This window comes from Lethenteron reissneri, chromosome 71, assembly GCF_015708825.2.
Source record: "Lethenteron reissneri isolate LAM-NWPU_2019-01 chromosome 71, ASM1570882v1, whole genome shotgun sequence".
Taxonomy (NCBI): domain Eukaryota; kingdom Metazoa; phylum Chordata; class Hyperoartia; order Petromyzontiformes; family Petromyzontidae; genus Lethenteron; species Lethenteron reissneri.
Window position 1 is genome coordinate 4008065 of NC_083849.1, and position 18881 is coordinate 4026945.

At 50.8% G+C, this 18881-nt stretch overlaps 1 protein-coding gene across 3 annotated transcripts in view; it reads left to right on the forward strand.

The window, feature by feature from the left end:
* The window catches only part of SMG7 (SMG7 nonsense mediated mRNA decay factor), a 59517-nt gene that overhangs the window by 17793 nt on the left and 22843 nt on the right, over window positions 1-18881 (forward strand). For 2 of the 3 annotated variants that reach the window (XM_061580147.1, XM_061580148.1), the window contains exons 8-17: window positions 336-471; window positions 969-1170; window positions 2371-2524; window positions 6644-6723; window positions 8857-8917; window positions 11303-11422; window positions 13209-13566; window positions 14077-14265; window positions 15130-15313; window positions 17377-17729. In XM_061580147.1, the coding sequence (XP_061436131.1) occupies window positions 336-471; window positions 969-1170; window positions 2371-2524; window positions 6644-6723; window positions 8857-8917; window positions 11303-11422; window positions 13209-13566; window positions 14077-14265; window positions 15130-15313; window positions 17377-17729 (1837 nt within the window). The remainder of the gene's footprint in view (window positions 1-335; window positions 472-968; window positions 1171-2370; window positions 2525-6643; window positions 6724-8856; window positions 8918-11302; window positions 11423-13208; window positions 13567-14076; window positions 14266-15129; window positions 15314-17376; window positions 17730-18881) is intronic. The other variant, XM_061580149.1, reaches the window with a different exon arrangement.

Sequence of the window (18881 nt, forward strand, 5' to 3'; positions counted from 1 at the left end):
ATAGAGCAGGTGGTAAATGTGATGACATCACCTGTGAGCCAATCAGGGGTATGAAGACCAGAGAGTGGGGGGGGGTTAATGTATTCATTAAAATTACAATGGGATATCTATGATTGGGCGGTTGAATAACCCCACATATTGTAGACGTGACAAGCCCTTACTTAATTGGCTGTGTCGGATGGTGGTGGTGGCGGGTTTAATGAAACATATTTCCACGATCTAACCCCAAAAACACCTACATTATGGATTATATTGGTGGGGAAGCTTCTTATTACCGCTGCTGTTACTACGACTACTACAAGTTGTGTTCATTGTTTATTTGTGGCGTCCCGCAGGAGGGAGGAACCCAAGGTGAAGATTGGGCTGCTGGATTTTCTGAAGCTGTTCATCCGCTTCCACGCTCACGTCTACCTGGGCAAGAGCCTGGACCGCCTCGTCACGCTCAGCCACAAGCTGGAGGAGGCGTTCAAGGTGAGACGTAGCACCAGCGGCGGCAACAGTTGCAGCAGCAGTGAGGATAGTAATTGAGAGCATTTGATGTTGGAGCTATCGCACGGACTAAACTCAACTATTTTTATTTTACCTGGTAAGGCCCCCACTGAGCATGTATTACAGCTCTTTTTCGGGATCGAATCCACGACTTCCTGTACACCAGGCGAGGTAGTTAACATCTAGCCACCGTGATGATGAGAGAGAGAGACGCAGACTCCAAATATACAGCAGCAGGCATCGTCAGGATCGGGATCGAATCCACGACCTCCTGTATACCAGGCGAAGTAGTTAACATGTAGCCACTGTAATGATGAGAGACAGACGCAGACTCCAAATATACAGCAGGCGTCAGGGTCCGGATAGAACCCACAACCTCCCGTAAACCAGGTGAGGCAGTTGACATCTCCTAGTCACCGTGGCCATTGTGGTTGCGATGTAACCAACCGCTTGCCCTGTGCTCTGTGCGACGGGAGTAGGGGCTGCTGGCCGTCAGGGCGCTCTCTGCCCAGCAGCTGGTGCACCTGGTGGTGGTGACGCTCTTCCAGATGCACCACCTGCGTGAGGGTGGCGGCGGCGGCGCCGTCGAAGAGCAGCAGCCCGAGGCCGAGCAGCAGCAGCAGCACGATGGTGACGACGACGACGATGAGACGCGGTGGACAAACGCGCTCACACTCTACAGTGAGAAGAAGCGGCGACACGGGCGTGGGGAAGGGAGAGGTGTGGGGACAGATACAGTCCCGGATTAAGCTAGTGCGAGGCCTGTAGCATATGCTATGAGGGGGCCCTAAATTAAAAGAAAAACACCTAAATATTCAAACACAAATTTTTAAATTGCATAGTAAAGTCATTGTATTTTTTCATTTTCTATACAGCCAGATACTACGACAAATCGCTAACCTTCAACACCCAGTCGTTCATGAAAGTTTAAGGCAGTGTATTACTATAGTAATAGAGCAAGTCCAGAATCACGGAACCGGAATTGATAGCTTGAAAGCATTTAGCGCGGGGCCCTTGAACGTGCGGGGCCCGTAGCATATGTAGCTGCTTGTGCTACGAGGATAATCCGGCACTCGACATACAGAGGAGGATAAACCATCATCATCATCATCGTCGCGTAAACATCGACTTTCATCCTCGCAGCAGCGGCTTTTGGTTTGCCGTCGAACAAAGGCGGTGGTCACCGCATCATCGCGCGGCGCTTTGAGATGCGCTTCTGCGGCTGTCTGGGACGGTCTTTCCTTCCAATATTAGGAAGCCACTGGGGCAATACACTTTTAAATCATCATCTAGATTGGCAAACTAATTTATTTAGAATGGCTTGTTGTTGTTGTGTTTAGGTTGTTGTCCTTCCACCCGCGCACCTATTAGCGCAGTTGGCTACGTACGGTGCGAAAAAAGTTAAACATACATACACACGCGGGATCAATGTCATACACTGGTAAATGAAGAGGGACTCGCACAAAGGGGAGATATAGGGGGGATACTGCCACACACACAGGGGGATTAATACGGGGGGGGGGGGATACAGAGGGATGGTAGAGGTCCTCGCACACACGAGATAGATACAGGGGAATACATACAAATCAGAATCTTTATTCATCCTGGAGGAGATTCCCGATGAGCTATGAAGCTCTGTTTTACAGACAACGAACACGATGTGAAAAAAAAACAATCAGACACTCATATTTCTTGTACAGTGGTAACTCAGCGGAGTGAGGGGCCAGGGGTAGATACAGGGGGACGCAGAAGTCTGGGAGGTCGCGTGGAGAGAGATGCGGAAGCTGCCACCAACCTTGTGCCACGCGGGAGGTTGTGTGACGAAGTGTGCCGCCGCGTGACGTCGTGTGACGCCGTGTGCCACCGCCTGTCACCGTGCAGGCGCCCTGCTGGACGGGTTGTGCCGCTACGCGGTGCTGCCGGCCAATGAGGAGGTGCGGGCGCCGTCAGCGCTGCCGGCCGTGAAGGTGGCGTTGGAGTGGCTGGGGGCCCGTCCGGTGGTGGTGGAGCACCGAGCACTGCAGCAGCACTGCCAGTGAGACGCGCGCACGTACACGCACATGCACGCGCACGCACGCATGCGCACACACACGTGCACGCACACACGTGCACGCACGCACACACGTGCACGCAGGCACACACGTGCACGCACACACACGTGCACGCACACACACACGCACGTGCACGCACACACACACACGTGCACGCAGGCACACACGTGCACGCACACACGTGCACACACACACACGTGCACGCACACACACACGCACGTGCACGCACCCACAGGTAAAGCTGCTGCGTAGCTCCTTTGCAGAAGCGACCAGGCTATCAGAAATGATTCCTCAACGAAGGACGCTTATCACTTGGAAATATGTATCAGCCAAATACTCTGAAATGTACGTTGATTCTACAATGTGGAGGGAAAAACTGGAGGACCGAGAGAAAAATCCACACGACTACGTGGAGAGAGACACGCAAACTCCAATTTACAGCAGATGCCAGGGTAGTGATCAAACCCACGACATCTTGTATACCAGGCGAGGTAGTTAACATCACCTAGCCACCGTGATAACACTGGTCAACACCCTTTTTCTGGCATACGGTTTTAAGGCAATTTTGGGGTGTTGATTCCAAATCTGGCATCAGTTTTCGTCTATCACATCAGGTTTTTGAGATATCAAATATTGCATTTTCAATAAAAACTGCAGAAAAAAAATATTAAATAAATGTGGATTTCTACATAAAATGATAATATAAACACTATCCTAAAAATACAGCACCATATTTTAACACTAAAGCAGTCACTGAGTCACAACAACTTGCAATAATAAGTGACAGTTAATTTCGGGTAAAATCAATGAAAATGGGGTATGCCGATAGCATAAAAATTAGATGTGATAGAGCAAATCTGAGATCAGATTTGGAATCAGCACCATGAAATTAGTCTAAAACAGCTGCAAAAGTCCAGGCCAGTTGGTAACACACTACGCCATGAAGGACTGAAATCCTGCAGCGCCCACAAGGTTCCCCTGCTCAAGAAAGCACATATACATGCCCGTCTGAAGTTTGCCAATGAACATCTGAATGATTCAGAGGACAACTGGGTGAAAGTGTTGTCAGGTGAGACTAAAATGGAGCTCTTTGGCATCAACTCAACTCGCCTTGTTTGGAGGAGGAGGAATGCTGCCTATGACCCCAAGAACACCATCCCCACCGTCAAACATGGAGGTGGAAACATGCTTTGGGGGTGTTTTTCTGCTAAGGGGACAGGACAACTTCACCGCATCAAAGGGACGATTGACAGGGCCATGTACCATCAAATCTTGGGTGAGAACCTCCTTCCCTCAGCCAGGACATTGAAAATGGGTCGTGGATGGGTATCCCAGCATGACAATGACCCAAAACACACGGCCAATGCAACAAATGAGTGGCTCAAGAAGCACATTAAGGTCCTGGAGTGGCCCTAGCCAGTCTCCAGACCTTAATCCCATAGAAAATCTGTGGAGGGAGCTGAAGGTTCGAGTTGCCAAACGTCAGCCTCGAAACCTTAATGACTTGGAGAAGATCTGCAAAGATTGGGACAAAATCCCTCCTGAGATGTGTGCAAACCTGGTGGCCAACTACAAGAAACGTCTGACCTTTGTGATTGCCAACAAGGGTTTTGCCACCAAGTACTTAGTCATGTTTTGCAGAGGGGTCTAATACTTATTTCCCTCGTTAAAATGCAAATCAATTTATAACATTTTTGACATGCGTTTTTCTGGATTTTTTTGTTGTTATTATGTCTCTCACTGTTCAAATAAACCTACCATTAAAATTATAGACTGATCATTTCTTTGTCAGTGGGCAAACGTACAAAATCAGCAGGGGATCAAATACTTTTTTCCCTCACTGTAGCAAGATATCTAGGGGTTATAATGGATAGAAGCGCAAGCCCCGGATAAAAGAGATTCGTGAAAACCAAATGAAGAATCGCCCGGCACGTAAACTCACAAACGAACCCCTGGGGTGCCATGGCCGACGTGCTGTGAACTGCCGCCACCATCCATCACTGGTCCACTCAGTTGGCAGAGTCGCCGCGCCCCAGCTCGCCCTGGCAGCTCGGGTACAAATCTTGGCCAGATGCGCGATTGAATGAAGCTATGCCCAACAGAACCTCAATGCTGAAACTGACACCAATCCCCCTGAAAAGAACAAGAATAAGCTTTATACCCTCTCTGGCAGTAACACAGGACTTGTGTTGAGATGTTAAAACACCAAATAGATATACAGTCATACCTCGGTATACGACGGCTTTGGAATACGTCGAATTTGGTATACGTCGTGTTTTGACGAGATAAAAATGTCTTGGGATACGACGTCTTGCTTGGGATACGACGCCTTGTTAGAACTTGTATGGGTCGGGATGAGTCACCGCCTACCCGCATAGACCCCGTTCACCACTCCTCCCCTTCCTCACCACCATTCTCGTAGGCTATCAACTTCTCTCAGCAAGGTAAAGTGATGTTAAACATTTTTATTTCAATTTATTTTAATTTATGTATGCATTTTAGTAATAAGTAGTGTCTAAATTATTTTATACAACCTATTAATAATTTATATTAATAATTTCTTATACTCTGGAACGGATTATTTCCTTTTCCTTTATTTCTTATGGGAAAAATTCGTTTGGTTTACGTCATTTTCGGTATAAGTCCTACCTTCTGGAACGAATTAACGACGTATACCGAGGTTCCACTGTACACCTTTTGCAAGGCACACCAAATAGTTATACACCTTTTGCAAGGTATCAAGTCTGCATTAACCACACATTACTTGTGGAAAAACATGCAAACAAACATGCTGTGACAACAATAATGATGTATGCATTGTCTTTGAAACTGATTGGCCTCATCTCTGCACCACCATTGTCAGACCAGACTATTAATAGCTCGGGTTGAGCAGTTATATCATTGGGACCTTTTGCCAGTATCCAAAATTTTATTTGTTTAGAACTGTTTTTTATATTTAGTCTGTTGTCCTTCCTGCCAGACTGTGGAGCGTGCGGCAAACCCACTACTGGAGGTGGCCGCTAAAACCTTGACAGCGGCATTTAAGCGCCTATTCGTGTTGCCGGACACAAGAATAGAATAGAGAACCACACCCTTTCACGCTCGCCGCACCCCTAGCTCAACGGATTTAATTACCCACCAACTCTTGAATGTCATGTGATTGACTGTAATATTATTTATTTTCACGTCTTATTTGTGTTCATGACTTCTAAAATGGTCCCGGGCCTCCACTAGGTCTACTCGGCCTAAAACGAGTGCCTGGTCCCATGTGTGAACATCGCCACTGGGGAGTTAAAGGTGGTGGAGCATGGTGTTGGCCAGCCATCCCCTCGTGGGCCACAGTGCCGCCCTTCATAGGTGCTGCTCGCTAGCAGTCTGTTAAGGCTACACGGATGATCTTTGTATGAGAGCTGTACTCGTGTGTGTGTGTAATAATAGGGTTTTTCCCCTTGTTTCTGGCAACAAAACTGAAACCTTTTTTACAGGGAATCATGTGTGCATTAACCACAATACTTGCAGTCAAAATGCAAACAAAAACACACTGGTAATATATGCGTTGTCCTTGAAACTGATTGGTCCACACCAGAGATGGCTTTCTTTTGAGCCTCGTCTCAATTGGTGCTAGACCAGAGGATGCCAAAAGGCGTACAGCTCAAAGACAATGCACTATCAAAGTAATGAGTGTGGTTTTTGTTTGCATTTTGACCACAGGTATTGTGGTTAATGCACACATGATTCCCTGTAAAAAGGTTTCAGGTTTGTTGCCAGAAACAAGGGGAAATACCCTATTATTATATTTTGATACTGGCAAAGGAGGTATAATGATGTAGTGTGTGTGTTTGTAAGTCGTCTCCGTCAACCTGGGTCTGTCCCGTGACCTGCCAGCAGTGAGCCTTCAACACTTCACGTGGCCAGCGATGGCTGCGGTGTGTGTTCGATGTGAGGGTCTGTGTGAGTGTATTAAGCGCGTGGTGCTGTACTGGCCACCCACCCCCTAGCGTGCCACAGTGCCTGCCTTTATAGGTGCTGCTCGCTAACACCCCTTTCCCCAACAGTCTGTTAAGGCTATATGGGGGATCTTTGTGTCTGTGTGTGTGTACCAGGCTATGGCCCAGTTTGGCGCGGCTTCTCAACAGCCTCCAATCGGCACCAAACGACCTCGACGGCACCGACGCCCAGTCCAGTGAGTACTCGCGCAGACACTCGCACCGAGACAAAGAGCCCCCGTGTAGCCTTAGCAGACTGTTGGGGCAAGTGCTGTCTGCGAGCACCTACGAAGGCCGACACGGCACACGAGGCGGTGGGTGGCCAGCTCCAGTCGCCTCTGCCTTCCCAGTGCTGACGGGTGAACTTCATGACTCAGCCAATGCTGCCTTGCCTACCAGAGGAGCTCACTCATGGGACTGTGTACAGACCTTTCAGGGATCTGTGAGCTCACAAATGAAATGGAAAAACCCAATTTTATGGTGTTGTTTCCCGTGCAGTCCGTCATGAAGGTTTTGGGGGTTTAGATCGCGTAAATATAAATGTGTCATTAAACCTACCACCACCCGGCACAGCCAATTAGCTGTTGCTTCGGCACGTCGGTGTGATGGCGAGTAAATCCACAACATTTGCACTTGAGAACGACGTTTCGCTGGTGGATACAACCAGCTTCTTCAGGTCACTTGCCAGAATTGCCAAGAAGTCTTCCTGTGGTGGCAACATGTTAACCACCTCGCCTGGTGTGCAGGAGTTCGTGGGGCCGACCCCAACCCTAACGCCTGCTGTATATTTGGAGTTTGCGTGTATGTCTCTCTCTCGTGTGGATTTTTCTTTAGGTCCTGCGGTTTTTCCCTCCACATTTAGAATCGACGTGCATTTACAGTATTTGGCTGCTATAAATGTTGATGTGCTAAGCCACTTCGTTGAGCTATGATTTGTGGCCAGGTCGCTTCTTAAACGGAGTTATCTAGCTCAGTGGGCCTTACCTGGTAAAATTAAAATAGTTTAGTTTAAGATGATGTCATCACTGTGAGCCTTTTTTTATCGTGCAGTCGTTGGTGAGTTGGCTGAGACGAGAGATTCACAAGGACGGTGGTCACCGCATCGTGCGCTTTGCGGCACCCGTCTGGAACGCTGTTCCGATATTAGGAAGCCACTGGAGCGACGCTCTTTTAAATCATCATTCAGATTGAAAACTAATTTCTTAAGAACCACTTTTTGTGTTTAGTTTGTTGTCCTTCCCCCCCTGCACCTCCGGTGAGCACGGTTAGCTACGTACGGTGCGAAAAAGTTCAACGTACAGTCTGTTCTCCTGTAGCGCCGCGTGTAGTTTTCAGTAACGCGAATTTGACACAACACGATGAATGTATTCGGGAACACATTTTTATAATGCAGATACAAATTGGACATAACGCGATCGAGCGAGCGGAACTACGTCGTGCGCGAGTAAGGAATAAAGCAGTCGCGGCTTCAGCGTAGCAGCATCATCATCATCGCACAAGGAGGCATTGGGATGCTGCTGGATGCTTCTAGATGCTGCTGCCCACCACGCACCCTGAGTCTTTGTTTAGGCCCTGCGTTAATCATCTCACGTTATCGCGGACTGTGCTTTACCCCCTATATTATATATATAAATTACTATTTAAAACTAAACTATTTTTTACCAGGTAAGGCCAACTGAGCTACACAGATTTTTTTCACAAGCAACACATGGGAGCTCAACGAAGTGGCTTATTACGTGGACATTTATAGCAGCCAAATACCCTGAAACGCATCTTTCTAAATGTGAAAATAAAACCGGAGGACCCGGAGAAAAATCCGCGCGACCACGGGGAGAACATGCAAACTCCAAATATGCAGGCATCAGGGTCAGGATCGAACTCACGACCTCCCGTATACCAGGCGAGGTAGTTAACATTTCCTAGCCACCGTGGCGCCCACACTGGTGTCAATTTGCAACGCGGTTTTCCCCATAACGTAACGACTAATCCGCCGCGTTACAGGAGAAGGGACCGTGTGCGCGCGCACCGCTCTTCACAACCCCCCTTCACCGTGGCAGCTCCGTCCGTGCATGTGTTGCTGGACCTACCTCCTGAGCCACTCAGCCTCTCCTCCTCCTCCCCCCTCTCTCTCTCTTCGTACTCCTATCGTGTTTTCGTACTGTTTGTTGTTGTAACGTTCTTACCCATCCCGACTGGACATCTGTGAAAAGAGCTTCATAGCTCATTGGATTCCTCCTGCAGTGTCAATAAATGTTTTGATTCTGGTACCTCTCCCAGCTGACGTTCTCTCTCGTTGCCGCCTCCCCCCACCCATCTTTATCCTCTGCCAGGTGCCCCCCTGCCAGAGGAATTTGAGCTGCAGGGCTTCCTGGCTCTCAAGTGCGACACGAGGTGAGAGGGGTGGGGGGGTTGGGCGGTGGCGGCAGCATTGCCGGCGCCGGCGTTTTGTGGGTGGCGCTGAATCGCCGGCTCGGCCCTCGCGTTGTTAAAACTCCGCGTGGGCGTTCGCTCACCACCGTGAGCCGTTCCCCGCCTCCAGGGTTGGGCGTGCGGCAGTGGCATGCCGTGAGGGCTAATTACGACCGCAGCCTCATCAGGCGACGGCCGCTGAGGTGTGGAGAAGTCCTCCTCCTGTTTCGGTTCTTAAACAGAGGGGCTGGGTGAATGTGACGTCGTCACTTGGGAGCCAATCAGGGTGCAAAGACCAGAGGGGAAGGGGGCGGTTAATGTATTCATAAACATTACAATTGGATGTCTATTATTGGTTGGTTCAATAACCCCACGTGTTGTTTACGGGACAAACCCGTGCTTAGTCGGCTTTGTCGGGTGGTGGTGGCGGCGGGTTTAACAACACATTTATATTTACGTGATCTAACCCCTAAAACACCTCTTATGGATAATATTGGTCGCTCAAGCCCCTGATACTTGTTAAACAGGGTTACATTTGAGGGTCGGAACTCAGGTTAGGGGATTAATATTCGGGTTCGGTAAATTTTTAGACTAGGATTATATTTGTTATTGTTGTGAGTCTCAAAAGACTTCTTGTTCAGGGCCGTTCTGTCATGTTTTCCCAGTAGGGGGCAATGCTGTTGCTGTGGATGATCTCAACAAAACGCTTGTTGTTGTGTTTAGTTTGTTGTCCTTCCCCCGCACCTCCGATGAGCACAGTTGGCTACGTACGGTGCGAAAGAAGTTCAACATAGTATATATGTAGTATATACACTACACTATACACTACTTAGCACTACACTACTATACTAGATTGAAAACTCATTTCTTTAGAACTGCTTTTTGTGTTTAGTTTGTTGTCCTTTCCCCGCACCTCTGATCAGCACGGTTGGCTACGTATGGTGCAAAAGAGGTTAAATGTTCATGAATGCTCAAAATATTGACTCCGTTAGGAGTACACACAGCAGCAAAATCATCACCGCACTATTACGGAAAGAAAACGTGGCACAACCATTCAGAGTCTGGAGATTCGGTGATCTTGCTTTCCTCGGTAAACAAGGGCAGTTGTCAATATTTAAAACATTGTCCCTTCGCCTATTGGTTGGGTTATTGGGCACCACAGTGGCGAGATGTTAACTACCTCGCCTAGTATGCAGGAGGTCGTGGGTTCGATTCCCACCGTGACACCTGCTGTATATTTGGAGTTTGTGTGTCTCTCTCATCATCATCACGGTGGCTAGGAGATGTTAACTTCCTTGCCTAGTATGCAGGAGGTCGTGGGTTCGATTCCCACCGTGACACCTGCTGTATATTTGGAGTTTGTGTGTCTCTCTCATCATCATCACGGTGGCTAGGAGATGTTAACTTCCTTGCCTAGTATGCAGGAGGTCGTGGGTTCGATTCCCATTGTTACACCTGCTGTATATTTGGAGTTGGCGTGTCTCTCTCATCATCATCACGGTGGCTAGGAGATGTTAACTTCCTTGCCTAGTATGCAGGAGGTCGTGGGTTCGATTCCCACCGTGACACCTGCTGTATATTTGGAGTTTGTGTGTCTCTCTCATCATCATCACGGTGGCTAGGAGATGTTAACTTCCTTGCCTAGTATGCAGGAGGTCGTGGGTTCGATTCCCATCGTGACACCTGCTGTATATTTGGAGTTGGCGTGTCTCTCTCATCATCATCACAGTGGCTAGGAGATGTTAACTGCCTCGCCTAGTATACAGGAGGTTGTGGGTACGATCCCGAACCTGACGATCTCCGCTCCTGCTGTATATTTGGAGTTTGCATGTCTCTCTCCCCATGGTCGTGTGGATCTACTGAGCATTTGTCAAAAAGAGATTTTTATAGCTCATCGGATTCCTTCAGTACAAATAAATATTCTGATTCTGATTTTTTTTTCTCCAGGTCCTCCGGTTTTCCCCTCCACATTTAAAATCGACATCATGCATTTAGAATATTTGGCTGTTATAAATATTTGGCTGTTATAAATGTCCACGTGATGATGATGAGCCACTTCGTTGGACTATCATTTGTAGCCAGGTTGCTTCTGAAAAATTGCTGTATGGCTCAGTGGGCTGTACCTGGTTAGAAAAATAGTTTGAGTTTACACTTCTGCAGAAGAGGGGTAGAACACACAAACTCCATTCACTCGCAATCTGCAGAACAGGGGTAGAACACACAAACTCCACTCACTCTCAATCTTGCAGAACAGGGGTAGAACACACAAACTCCAATCACTCTCGACCGAACTTGCTTACCGGGCGTACGACTGACCTTGTGACCCTCATACCACTGACTCCACAATGCCCCCCCCCCCTCCCCCAGGGCTCTGGAGTTCACGCGGGGTCACCAGGGCGTGGCCACGGAGAAGGACGGCCTGCAGCAGCGCGTACGCCGCTTCCGCATCTGCGCCCTGGGCAGGAGGCTCGCGCTGGCGCACCCCAGGTGAAACACCGTGCCCCCCCGCCCCTGGCAGTGGCAGCCTGCGGGCCTACGGGGCACCGGAGCGTGGGTTTGATCCACCGTAGCATGTTCTGTCTTAGGGGTGGCAGGGGGGGTTCGCAGTGGCTGTGTGTGAAACACAGGGAGCAGGGCTGAGATCCTGCTGGGTTCAGGCCCCTGGATCTGGGCGTCGTTTCTTTCGATGTCAGGGGGTTCATCGTGGCCATGTTAGAGAGACACTTAGCTGCGGTGGCTCGGGGATGTTAACTACCTCGCCTGGTATATAGGAGATTGTGGGTTCGATCCTGACCCTGACGACGCCTATTGTATGTTTGGAGTTTGCGTGTTATCTCTCTCCCTGTGGTTGCGTGGATTTGTCTCTGGATCCTCCGTTTTATTCCCCTAATTTAGAATCAACATGATGCATTTATCGTATTTGGCTACTTTCAATGTCCACGTGATAAGCCACTTTATTTTACCGTGTAAGGCCCACTGAGCTATACAGCTCTTTTTCAGAAGTGACCTGGCTATCACATATGATAGCTCATAGAAGTGGCTTATCAAGTGGAAATGTATATCCGCCAAATACTCGAAACGCATGTTTCTAAATGTGGAGGAGATAACTGGTGGACCCGGAGAAAAATCCACACGTTCACGGGGAGGACATGCAAACTCCAAATATTTAGGCATCGAGGTCGGGATCGAACCCACGACCTCCTGTATAACAGGCGAAGGTAGTTAATATCTCACCACTATGGTGCCCACAGCACATTGCGCTGACCACTGCTCCCCACACACACTCACTCTCGCTCACTCAGAACTCGGATTAAACTCGTACAGATCAGAGGGAGCACATATACACTCACACGCTCTAATATTCACACTCACACTCTCATACTCACACTCTCAAATACTCACACTCAAATACGCACAGTCTCACACTCTCAAATACTCACATTCTGCAGAACAGGGTGACACAACACGCAAGCTCCACAGAGAAGGGCATCCGAGTCGGGAATCGAACCCAGGCGCTTCTCGCCGCGAGTCGGGGCGCCAAATGACCGCTAAATCCCAATTGAGTGATTGTTCAAACTTTATTGAATGATCCATAAGAGAGGTTTTTTGTTGTTGGGTTAGATCGCGTAAATATAAACGTTGTGTCGTCAAACCTGCCACCACCACCCGACACAGCCAAATCAGTAAGGGGTGTGTGTCACGTGAACACAAACGTGGCTAATTAGTTACTAGTTCAGCACTAACTGGTTGCGTGTGTGTGTGTGTTGGAGAGTAAACCCACACTGCAACATTTAGCATTTGAGTGTCGTGACGTTTCGTCGGTGATTACAACAACAACAACCACAACAACAGCCAGCAGCCTCATGAGGCGACAGCCACAGAGTTGTGGAGAAATCCTCCTCCTGCTGCTTCGGTCTTAAATGTGTCGTGTTTAACTTTTGTGGTGATTAACAAGTTGGGCTGGTCAGCCACCAGATGCGTTTCCACAATATGGTCGCTCGATTTTTGTTGGGTTCGTTGGCGTAGCTATAAATATGTTGTTAACCTGCCACCACCACCGCCCGGCACAGCCAATCAGTAAGGTTGTGTGAACAAAAGGTGGCAATTCATAACTCGTACAGCACTACTCGGATTGTGTGTGTGTTGTAGAGTAAACCCACTACAACATTTACAATTCGAGTGGCCGTAACAACACAAAAACCACAACAACCAGCAGTCTCATCAGGCGACGGACAGATTTCATTTGAGTGACGAATGTGAAATCTCGTCGCAGCGTTCTGCAGTGCACCATTGAGAACGGGCTGCTCAAGTTCAGCTCGCCCGTGCCCGAGATGATCGTGGACGATGTTCTGTCGCGGGCGGCGGTGGCGACGACGACGACGCCGCCGCCAATACCGGCGGCGGCGGTGGTGGTGGCAGAGGAGGAGGAAGATGAGGAGGAGGAGAGGGACGAGGACGGGAGGGGCACGACGGCGCCAGCCCCTGCGGACGACGATGCCGAGGCCAAGCGGGAGACTCCGGCGGCCCCTCTGACGGCCACGCCGCGACACCGGGGACCGACGGGCGCCTCGCCGGACGTCCCGGAGAGCCTCGAGACCCCCGACGTCGCCAGCAGAAGCCCTTTCAGCAAGGTCGGGGGGGGGGGGGGACTCCGCTGGCTTAATGGGTTTAGCTTTCTGCAGCTCAGTCTGTCGAGTCTCTGTTTGTGAGTCTATGGGTCTCTATGTAAGTCTGAGTCTCTGTGTGTGTCTATGGGCCTCTCGGTAAGTCTGAGTCTCGGTGTGAGTATTTAGGTCTCTATGAAAGTTTGTGAGTCTCTCTGTTAGTCTATGGGTCTTTATGTAGGTAATGGATTGTCTCTGGGTTTTCCGGTTTCCTCCCCTAGCTAAAAAAAACCCACACACATACAATGTAAATAGTATTGGCTAAAACATCCGCAATGCTAAGAAAAAAAATACCTGCAAATAACTCAATTGGATCACGCAGCACAGCATGTGCAGCGGCAAGCATCGCCACGCCGATTGGAAAAACCTTGTCAGGACCCTCCGGAAAAATACACTCTCAAATACATGCCCCCCCTCCCCCGCGTGCTAAAGGAGCAGAATAATAAATCATCCCCCCTGCATCTCCCCCCTCCCCAGCCTTGGGGCTCCAGCATCCACTCGCCGGCACTGGGCAGAGACCGCGGGGAGACGGAGGGCGGCAGGGTGGTGGTGGTGTGTGAGCGAGCCGGAGGAGGAGGCGGACACAGCCCCCGGTTTGACCTGCCCTGGGCAGAGTCGAGGCGGCGCTGTGGCGGAGACACGCGCAGACACAACGTGGCCGTGCAGGTGAAGGGGCGGGGGGGTGCACGGGACTCTGGTGGGCATGGGGATGACGGGGGAGCCTCGGGGTTTGTGTGGCGTGGCTGGTTGGTATTGTGTGGTGGGCATGGGATGGGGGTGCCTCGGGGTTTGTGTGACTGTACTCTTTGGAACTTTTGGTAAAGTCACGTAGGTATAAAATAAAATACATTAAATCACGACGTTTCGGGTGCAACACAAGCGTCCGTCATCAGGTGGGACAACCACAGCAATAATTGCTGAAGTGGGAGAAAGGGCTGCTGTACAAGCTATATAGGTAAGAGAAGGGGGAGGAGCCAGGGAGGAGAGATAGAGAGGGGTGTGGGGTTGGGGGAGTGGAGCGCTGCCTAGTGGAGCGCTGCTCTCTTACCTATAAAGCCTCTTGTCACGGCAGCCCTTTTGCCCACTTCAGCAATTGTTTCTTGCTGTGGTTGTCCCACCTGATGACGGACGCTTGTGTTGCGCCTGAAACGTCGTGATTTAATTTATTTTATACCTACATGACTTTACAGAAAGAACCAAAGAGTATGGATCCCTGCAGTCACGAAAACTTCAAATCTAGATTGATTTTGTGTGACTGGTTGGTAGTGTGTGGTGAGTATGGGATGGGGGTACCTTGGGGTTTGTGTGACTGGTCGAGTGTGTGTGTGGTGGGCATGGCATGGGGGTACCTTGGGGTTTGTGACTGGTTGGTTTGTGTGTGGTGGGCATGGGATAGGGTCTGTGTGATGGGCCGGCTGTGTGGTGGGCATGGAACTTGAATATGACGATGACATTTATTATGATCATGATGTCGATGCTGATGACGTATAATATGACGATAATGGTGACGATGGCGACGATGCTCTGCAGAAGGCTGTGCCGCAGCCTGCTCCTCCGCTGGTGGCGGAACACCAGAAGCCTCAGCCGGTGCAGCCGGGCCTGGGACCCCTGGCTTCGGCACCGGTTCCCCCCACGGTGGCGTTCCCACCAGCACCGCCGCTGCCATCTACACTGCACGCGCCGGGCAGCTTCCCGGCCCTGCCAGGGCGACCGGGTGAGCCGCGGGACACACGCGCGCACACGCGGGGGATGCGCGTACACAGAGATGGAGACTGAGGGCCCCCCTGCCCTTGGGGCTCAAGTGCTGTTGTTAGCGAGCAGCTATTTAACCCCGAGATATCTGCGAGCTGCAGGGTGGGTTGGTGGGTTGGTGGGTGTCCCGTTCATTTGCCGCTGAATCTCAGAAAGCGCGAGCAGTTCACGGTGATGCAATTTTATTTAGAGAAGCGAAGTTAGCGGACAAGCGTAGCGACACGGCCGCCGCCACTGTAGGATAGCCAGCGCCGAAACCGTGCCACTCGCCACTCCCCGCATGGCCTTGTCGGGGAGCCGTGGCTCCGATAAAGTTTTTTCATTTTAGTTTTCTTCCCATTCCGTTCCGATGACGTCCGTGTAAACTGAAGACGTGCACACGTATGAACACGTACGAACACTTGCGCCATCGAAACGGAATGGGAAGAATATCTGGTGACGTACACGCGTACGTACACGTGTGCGTCATTGCGATGGCAGAGGGTTGAGCGTCGGCACGGCACGCAAGGCGGGTTGAGTGGCCAGCACCATGACCGCATGCCCTTGTCTCCGCAACGCTGACGTTTACAACACCGCACCAGGTACAGGCAGTCCCCCGGGTTACGGAAGGGTTAGGTTCCCCAGAAAGATGCATAACCCGAATCTTCCGTATGTCGGAAACTGAACAATTTTCCCCCAAGATCAACAATAAAATCCCACAGCCGGAAATTGTTCTGCCTTCCTGTATGGCGCTATCGTCCGTTTTCCCTCGCTATTCGTATCGTACCGTTCTGCACTTCCTACGAGTTTTTTGAATGTCATCGAATATCTACCCTAACACTACCCCCATAATTAATCTTATAGAACACACACATACTGCATCCAATGTTTTGAATACCGGGCATTAGGCTAGGCCTAGACACAGACAAAGGTCCCCTTAATAGCCTTAGCATACCGTTGGGGCAAGTGCTGTTAGCGAGCACCAATGAAGGCCGGAATGGCACACGAGGGAGTGGGTGGTCAGCACCACGCCCGACCACCTTTGTATCCCCAAGGGCAAAGTTTACACACCGCACCAGGTACTCATTTGAGGTTGAGTCGACCGACGGGATGCCCAGGACCGGTTCAGATATCCGTCAGCGGTGTTGGCCATGAGTGAGAATGGAACTCATGTTGCGAGGTTGGTAGTGCAGTGCGCGAGCCACTGTTCCACCACTTCCCCATACACAGAAAAACAGATACGTGCACATGTACAGCCCTGTTTCATAATAAATGTGTAGGGTAGGCTACATAATGATCTGGCTTACCCATGTGTCGTAACACTCTCCACCACCCAACACAGCCAAACAAGTTGACAAGCGTTTAACAGTGTGCCAGTTCTGACTGTTTCAGCTCACTCATCTGCTCGCCCACTCACTCACCCACTGACTCACCGACTCACCCACTCCCTCACCCACTTGCTCATCCACTCACCCACTCAAGTCACTCACCCACCTGCTGATCCACTCACTAATCCACTCAACCACTAATCACCCACTCACTTACTCACTTACTTACCCACTCACCCATCCACTCACCCACCCATCCACTCACCCACTCACCCAAAGACAAAGATCCCCGTATAGCCTGAACAGAATGTTAGGACAAGTGCTGTTAGCGAACACCTATGAAGGCCAGCATGAGCACACGAAGGAGTGGGTGACCAGCACTATGCCCGGCCACCTTTGTCTCCCAAGTGACAACGTTTACACACCACACACAGGTTCTCATTTGAGGCTGAGTCGACCTAGGGGAGGAGGCCCAGGACCGGTTCAGATAATGGTCACTGGTGTCGGCCGTGAGCAGGAATCGAACTCAGGTCGCGGGGATTCGAAGCGCAGCGCGCTGACCACTCCACTAATTGCTCTCCACAGACACGCACATGTACATAGGCACATAACACCTCCTGTATTATTGTGATTGCCAGAGATGGTTAAAGCCTCTTGTTCTTCTTCAGCAGCGGTAATAATCATCATCACGCATGCCCTCTCGTGCCGCCCTGCGCAGACCACCCGGCCCAGCCCTTCGCAATGCCACTGCCGCAGCAGCAGCAGCCGGCGCCGGCGTCGGCAGTGTCGCTCTCCTACCCGGTGGTGCCCGGTTTCCCCTACAGCGCCGGCAGTGGGGCCGGGGCACCGACCGGAACGGCTCCGTTGCTGGCGCCATTCATGCAGGCGCCGCCGGGTGCCCACAGCCCGACGGGGAAGCCGTCGCACGTTCCCTACAGCCAGCAGCGCGTGGCCGGCACCGTAGGGAACGGGGCGGCGGCGGCTGCCGCTGCGTTGGCGGCGGCCGCGGCCGTGGTGGCCCCGCCACCGCACTCCCCCGGTGCGGGACGCGCTGGCTCCCCGGCCGTGCAGGTGAGCGCAAGTTGATGTTACACAATCAGGGGGTGTGGCGGTGGCGATGAGATGTTAACTACCTCGCCAGGTGTGCAGGAGGTCGTCGGTTTGATCCCAACCCTGACGATGCCTGCTGCTGTATATTTGGAGTCTGCGTCTCTCATCATCATCACGGTGGCTATGAGATGTTAACTACTTCGCCTGGAATGCACAATGTCGTGGGTTCGATCCCGACCCTGACGATGCCTGCTGCTGTATATTTGGAGTCTGCGTATCTCTCCGCGTAGTTGCGTGGATTTTTCTCCTGGTCCTTCGGTTTTTACCCTCCACATTTCGAATCAACATAACTGCGCGTTTGGAGTATTTGGCCGCTCTAAATGTCCACGTGATTATCCACGTCGTTTGTGATGGCTAAGTCGCTTCTGAAAAAGCGCTTAGCTGGACTCGGAAACACTGAGCATCACTTCTCTTTTCTCACAGTTGCTCAGCAAAGGTGCAAAATACCCCTACGGCACGCAAAAAACAGCACTGCCATCAATGTTTGAATAGACTTGGCGTGTTTCTCAAATAGAGCCGAGGTGATCATTATTATTAGAGACTGGGAGGGAATTTAAAAGTGGAACAGTGTACGGAAAGAAGTATACCTGCAGTGTGATGATGAGTGGCTGAGTGAGTGAGTGTGTTGTTGTGACCTGCAGTGTGGTGAGTGGCTGAGTGAGTGAGTGAGTGTGTTGTTGTGACCTGCAGTGTGGTGAGTGGCTGAGTGAGTGTGTTGTTGTGACCTGCAGTGTGGTGAGTGGCTGAGTGAGTGTGTTGTTGTGACCTGCAGTGTGGTGAGTGGCTGAGTGAGTGAGTGTGTTGCTGTGACCTGCAGTGTGGTGAGTGGCAGAGTAAGTGAGTGTGTTGTGACCTGCAGTGTGGTGAGGGCCTGAGTGAGTGTTGTTGTGACCTGCAGTGTGGTGAGTGCCTGAGTGAGTGAGTGTGTTGTTGTGACCTGCAGTGTGGTGAGTGACTGAGTGAGTGAGTGTGTTGTTGTGACCTGCAGTGTGGTGAGTGATTGAGTGAGTGAGTGTGTTGTTGTGACCTGCAGTGTGGTGAGTGGCTGAGTGAGTGAGTGTGTTGTTGTGACCTGCAGTGTGGTGAATGCCTGAGTGAGTGAGTGTGTTGCTG